The sequence below is a fragment of the Polyodon spathula genome, chromosome 19 (genome assembly GCF_017654505.1).
Source record: "Polyodon spathula isolate WHYD16114869_AA chromosome 19, ASM1765450v1, whole genome shotgun sequence".
In the NCBI taxonomy this organism is placed as follows: domain Eukaryota; kingdom Metazoa; phylum Chordata; class Actinopteri; order Acipenseriformes; family Polyodontidae; genus Polyodon; species Polyodon spathula.
This window is the reverse complement of record NC_054552.1, coordinates 2,029,452-2,036,145: the sequence shown is the minus strand read 5'-3', so window position 1 is coordinate 2,036,145 and position 6,694 is coordinate 2,029,452. Positions and strand designations below refer to the sequence as shown.

Sequence of the window (6,694 nt, the reverse complement as noted above, 5' to 3'; positions counted from 1 at the left end):
ACAAAAAAAAGAAGGGGTCCATTTTTACAGGGGGTTTAACACAAAAAGGGTCGTCGTCACCCCATAATTTAGTAGACTAAGGCCTGGCGGTTCTGTTAACCCGGGGAGAACGCGTTGTAGACCCCGCGGGAGTTGGGGTCATATCCCAACTGATATCGGCGAGACTAAACTTGAGCACCTTTTGGACGATGCGGTGTTGGGGAAACATGGGGTAATGGTCTGGCGCCTCACCAGTAGAGGTTGCTATAGCGCGCTGAGGTGACTCGGAACCTGCTACGCCACACCCTTGTAACATTACCAGGTGAGCCACATGGGGGCTGCTGTCGTTTTATTTTCAGTTTCTATTTTTTAACAGATTCCAAATCAAACATACATGGCTTTCGATAAGGATATATTTTGGTATGTCTGACCAGTAGGCTTTTGTAATATACTGTAATGTGGTCAAGCAGAGGTGTCCCAAAGTGATAATGCAGCATGGAATACAATGATTAAGGAAAAATGAATGGTTTCCACTCAAAGTGTTCCTGAGGGTCCTTCCAGAGTTTGCCACTGAGCTTGACAGATTCAGAGTCACTTCGCTTGCCCTCCTCAAAGACTCACGGTGGACAACAAAAGGGCTTTTTTTTTTTTTTTTTTTTTTTTTTTTTCAAGGATTTGCCAAAAACAAAAAGCGTTCCTTAACCCTAACGCGGGGTTTCAGGGTAACGTACTAATCATGAAATCTGGGGTCGAACCTCATTTTTCTCTGGTTGACCTTATCTGTCTAATTTGACAATATTTGTTCAACCACTTCACACTTACGGGGACGAACGAAAAGGGGAAAAACACTTGTGGTTGGCCTTAATTTAATTCTCTCACCCTCAAGGGCTGTCGCGACACAAATTTATCGGTGACAACCATTTAACTGTAACGTCTGTCACCCTTCCCCCCCCCTGTTTACATTAATCCTCCTAAACGGTGGTCGTCGTTCAGCTCTGTGAGTACACTTGTTCGTTCGTACTCCAGACTCTTTGTAAGTCTGTACTGTAGCATTTTCACAGTGGCTCTCAACCTCGGTCCTGGGGACCCCCGGGGGTGGACCCCACCCGGGGAAACCGACAAATAAAGGGTAAGGGGGGTATATCCACCACTAGTTAGTTATTATCTTCGTCCTGGAAAGAAATTTGCAGGGGACCCCGTGGGGGGGGACCAACCCGGACACACCCAAAAAGTTAAGGGTCTATCACCACAAATTCGGTATATCTCGTCCCCGGAAAGAGTTTGAGCAGGGAGGGGGGGGAACCCCGGGGGGACACTTGAGGGTGAACGAACCAAAGTAGGTAATGGTCTATCCAACACCATAGTATATCTCGTCACGAAAGAAAGGAAGGGTTGAGCCAAAGGGACCGGACCCACTGGGCTGAGGGACCCCCCTGTGTGGCTGCTGGTTTTCATTCCAGATAGTGTGTATCATACAGAGCAGGGCTTCTCAAACTCGGTCCTGGGGACCCCCCTTGTGGCTGCTGGTTTTCATTCCAGATTCACAAATAGTAAGGAAGGTTCTCACATGTACGAGCTCAGTGCTTCTCAAACTCGGTCCTGGGGACCTTCTGTGGCTGCTGGTTTTCATTCCAGATAGTGTGTATCATATAGAGCAATTCACACAATTAGTTATTATCTCGCTCCCCGAAGGGAGTTTGGAGGCCAGGGGGGGGACCCCCTGGGGGGAACAACTGAACATACCCAAAAAAGTTAAGGGTATGGTTCGGGGAAGGGAGGGGAACGTTAATGACCTTTGATCCCGGGAAGTACTTTGGAAATTAACCGAATAGGAGTCTGGAAAAATTGGAACAAAAAGGGTTTAAGTCGAGGAACTTTGTCAAAAAATAAATAACGCAACTGAGCTCTCAATTACTGAACTAGACCTTTAATTGAACTGATAATTTACTTAATTAGACGTTTTTATTTGTTTTCAGCTCTTGAATAGTTGCATATTTCAAGTTAGCTATAATCATTTTATAAGTAACTTGAACTCTGAAACTGTTTAAAAGCTGAAAACAAGTAAAACTTTCTAATTAAACAAATTATCAGTTCAATTAAGGGTCTAGTTCAGTAAATGAGAGCTCAGTTGGAATGAAAACAAGAAGACACAGGGGGTCCCCAGGACCGAGTTTGAGAAGACCTGCTCTTCAAAAAAACTCTTTCGGGAACCGGAAAGGGATATACTATGTGTTGATTGACATGTACTTTTTGGTCGGTACGGGTGTCCCCCCATGGGGGGGTCCTGGGGCTCAAACTCTTCGGGACGCAGATCACCTATTGTGTTTGATAGGACCTTACTTTTGGTGTTCGGTGTCACCCCAAGTGGGGAGGGGTTACAACTTCTTTCGGGGACCAGGGATGTGTAGCAGGGTAAACCGAAAAGTTTTCTTAACGAATGTAGATCCTTGAAACTTTTTAAAAAGGCAAAACAAAAATTTATAAAACCTATGATTAACTGTTTAATTTGAGTTCTTTTTCGAACAACAATTAATGTTCGTGTACAGTGACCAAGTGAAACAAAAAATAGTAAAAATTGGGAAACATCAGGACACAGGGGGGGGGGAGCGAAGTTAAAATTAAAAGGTGTGTTCTGCACTGGGGAAAAGGAATACACATTAATTAGTAGGCGACTAGGAAGGGCAAAATTTAATAAAAACATTGATATGGATTAAACTTAGAAAAAGCTGTTAATTACAAATCAATGTCACTTCACTTGTTTTTACCTTGAGTCTGTCTCGCTTCATTTTAATTTCACACAGACGTGACCCACTTTGTTAATTAATCATCGCTGATCCTAATTGCATTTCATAGTTTTAGGCGCCTGGTTTATCATTGCGCTTTTGTTATTTTCACTCGTTTAACAGAGTTGTCCTGACAGATTCTCTTTACAGCATAAAATACCCATGGGTGCAGCAAGCCCATCATTTTAAAATCGCCTTGATTTGTAACAAATAAAACAATAGTCTTAAACCCAGTTTGTAATTAATCGTTTCTTTTTAGTGGGACGCACAGACAGGTCAACAACGATTAATTAATATTTTAAAGGGAGGTAGAGATTTGGAAAATAAAACCCCCCAAATGTCAAGCCCGAGTTATAAATGAACTAGTCTGTTTATTTATTATTTAGAAACTCGTTGATTGATTTTTTTGTAACGAATTACACCAGGATAACTCAGGATAAACTCAGAAACAGTGTTATTTATTTATTTATTTTTATTTAATGTTTTAATATGTAATTCCCTCGAAAACAGCAGTCAACCTTCATTAATAAGTCAAAGTGTAGGACCGAACAGTGGTGTGGGCGTCATAAGTATAGTAACCTAAAAGTCCACCATTTTAATTTGTGTGATAAATACACAAGAAAAAGGTCCATTGATTAAATTTTTATTTAATTAAGCATTTATAATAATAATAAAAAAATAAATAATAGAGTTTTTATTTATCAATAATAATATATAATAATAATAATAATAATAATAAAGTAATAATAATAATAATAATAAAATACTAAAAGAAGCTTAATAAAGAAATTATTCTTATATTTATTACTTTTAATTATTATGACATTAATCACTATCGTCATATGATTACCTTTCCAGGATAAATAAATAAAAAGTGCGTATCGAAGGAGTGTATGTATATACGAACTATGTGTTTTTATATTGACCAACATGTTGTGTATGTCGGGAATGGGTGCAGCGGTGGAGGAAAAGTCAACTTGTCACACCCAACGTTTAGGAATGTCAGGAAAACATTTTACACGTAGTTTTGAACATACTTACCTTAATTAAATCATTTTTTTTAATTGAGATACATTAGGTATAACACCGTGTCGTCTATCAAACACTACAAAGTCGTCAACACTGACATTATTCTTATAAAAATTCTGATCCCGGTCGTAGTCACGGCTGGTACCACCGGTTTTCCAATAAAAAAAAAACAATTAAAAACAAAAAAAAAAAACGCCAGAAGAAAAACGTTATGAAATATTTATATCAAAGGAATGACTGAAGCCTATGCACGTTTGTAAACATTTAAACACTTATATACGAGATGGAGGAGTTTCACCAAAAAAACGGTGGGTTCTCACCATTCTTTATTCTTTGTGTTAAATATGAGGTGACTTTGTCTAACACTTAAAATATTAACGGACATCTCTGTTGTTTTAATACCGCCGGTAAAATTTCGTTAAGTAAGAAAGTAGGGGGGGGTCGACATTTTCCAGATCCCCAGGGTCCCGCAGGGTCACCAGGTGGGGGAAGTCCGATCCTCCCAATCCACTAGTCCAGTCCCAGTCCCAGTCCCAGTAACGACCTAGGGAACTCAACGAACTTCTAGGGTCCATTTAAAGCGATTGTCAACTTTTGGTCTTTTTCTTGTTTTCTCTATAAGTGTTACAGTAAAGTCACCTGACCGCTTTGTAATTGAATTTTTTTCCTGACTATTAGATGTTCATTTTGTAGGTATGTTTGTGGAGCCATCCACTAAACTTTAAATTTGGACCGGGGGGGGGGGGAATACCAAGTATTACTCAAAAGTCCTCACTTATATTTATAATTTATTATGATTGCAAACCAAAGAGAGGTCAAAATTTGTAGTACCTCACGTTTTTTTTTTTTGATTCACTTATCTTGAACACTAAAGTACAAAGGCCCCACGTAGTTGATCTCGCAGGAGTATTAGTCAGGACATTTGTGGAAAGATAACCAAGAGTCTACGATGAAAAGAACACAGAAGGCAGACGAACCCGTCCCAACAACGTCTACTGGTACAAGTGTCATATTGTGACAACCTTAAATTTGTCAAATTGGTTGACAAAACCTTTATGGGAACCAACTCAAAAAAAAAATTTTTAGACTGTGGTCTTTTGGACCTCTTTAGATATTTCTTGGCGAGGTAAATTGCCTGTTGTTGCAATTGGACGTCAAAAAACATCTTTCGGGACAACTAAGGAAAAAGTGATAGGGGGGCAACACCGACCTTGGACTCACCGGGAGAAAGAAGGTTAAACTTTGGTCAAACCCCAATTGCTTTTGGAACTCTTTAGATTTTTGTCGCCCAGTAAATTTCCTGTTGGTAATGGAGCCAACACCTCCTTCGGACAACTAAAATGATAAGCTAATAGCAAACCGCTTGACTTCACCCTTAGGACAGGTTAGACTTTGTAACGTTCAATGTTATAACCCGTGTATCAACCGAACGGTGAACGAACTAAGTTCGAATGGAAGTTATGGTAACCAATCCAACATGTAGGACATTTTATTAGACCGATGCGAACGTTCTGATCCTGAAACGGATTTTGGTGTGATGTGAAAAAAGTACGTACCACAAGTACAAACAACAAGTTAGTCCTACTACGACATAGTCAATATGATGACTTATCCCCTTCGGGGCCTGAACCGATACTAATTCATAATTAACAACAACACTACACAACGTACTCACAGTGGTCACGAAGAGGCAAAAAAAAAGGCGATCACGGCGCGTCACATACTATAAATTATGCCCAGTCCTTTATGAACGGAAGGTATCACGTCGTCGACCATAGTGCATCACGGAACCATAATCGTAAGGCGTGCCAAGGTTATTGGTATTCACTCTATTGAAATTGTACTCCATCCCTTTAGCATAAAAAAAAAAAAAAAAAATGGAAGAAAAAAAAAAAAAACGGGCAAAGTCACTTTAACTTTTATTATGTCTTTTTTTGGGTAATGTAAAAAAAAGCCGTGACCTGACGTCGTATCAGTGGGTGGATGTTAGTTTATCAACGTCAATGTCAGGGGGACTCAACGAGTTCACACCCCAACCAAAACTCCACATAGAGGTTTTGTGGGGTAGGAAGGTTACCCGGGAGGATTTAGGCGTTGGAAGAATTATTGTGAAAGATTTTTACTAAAATTATGTAGAGTGTTTTGCGGCGAAAAACCCGTTAGACAATTAAATTGGTCTCACCGTCAGCAAATTAACAAGACAGACTTGACACACCCTTTAATAGAAGGGCAAAACGTGTCGTCTTCGGTACTTCCTGTCGTCACGAGTGAGAGCGGACATTTAAGGGGACCAGTAAATTTAAACCCCATGACCCAAAACCACAAGGGCCCAGGTGAGGCTCAAGGTGGGACCATTCGTGGTTGAACCCCAGAGCGTGTATGAACTCGTGTTGGACAATCTGATGGTAGACACAACCATTTCTTTTCAAGGACAGTGGCTGCTGCCCTCCTTGTCTGCCTATATAGGAATAACACCTGCACAACGACACAGGGAAATAAAAGCCTTTATTAACTATAAAGATGAACTTTATAGTTTTTTTTTACGCGATATAAGCTTGCCTGTGCTTATCTTTAATTAGTGTTTCACTGTATTTTACACGGTCTTTGCTGAAAAATGATGTACAAACTAAACCGATACCGCAAAAACATGTTTTTGGAATTAAATGAAAAACGAATTAGGGTTAACACTTTGAAATGCCCGCAAATTCCTAATGAATTCCGGCTGAACACCATAGGAATACCACCGGGATATACGTGAATCAACGCTACTCTCAATCACCTGGTGGGCGAATGAACGCAATCCTCATACATGTGATCAAAATGGAATAAACGAACAGGGCTGGATTCAAAATGAATCACTCCAGCGCTGAAAGCATGAAGTGCATGAATAAAGCGTGGTTTAC

The 6,694-nt window shown here is 40.0% G+C and overlaps 1 protein-coding gene across 1 annotated transcript; it reads right to left on the bottom strand.

Annotated features, from left to right (window-relative positions):
- Nucleotides 1–5,535: 5,535 nt before the first annotated feature.
- Nucleotides 5,536–6,331, bottom strand: LOC121294986 (high choriolytic enzyme 1-like; the record flags this gene model as incomplete). The annotated part of the gene is made up of 2 exons (XM_041219250.1): nt 5,536–5,642; nt 6,112–6,331. Coding segments are annotated over 2 exons (327 nt in total), but the record flags the coding sequence as incomplete, so codon positions are not given.
- Between the last annotated feature and the right edge of the window lie 363 nt (nt 6,332–6,694).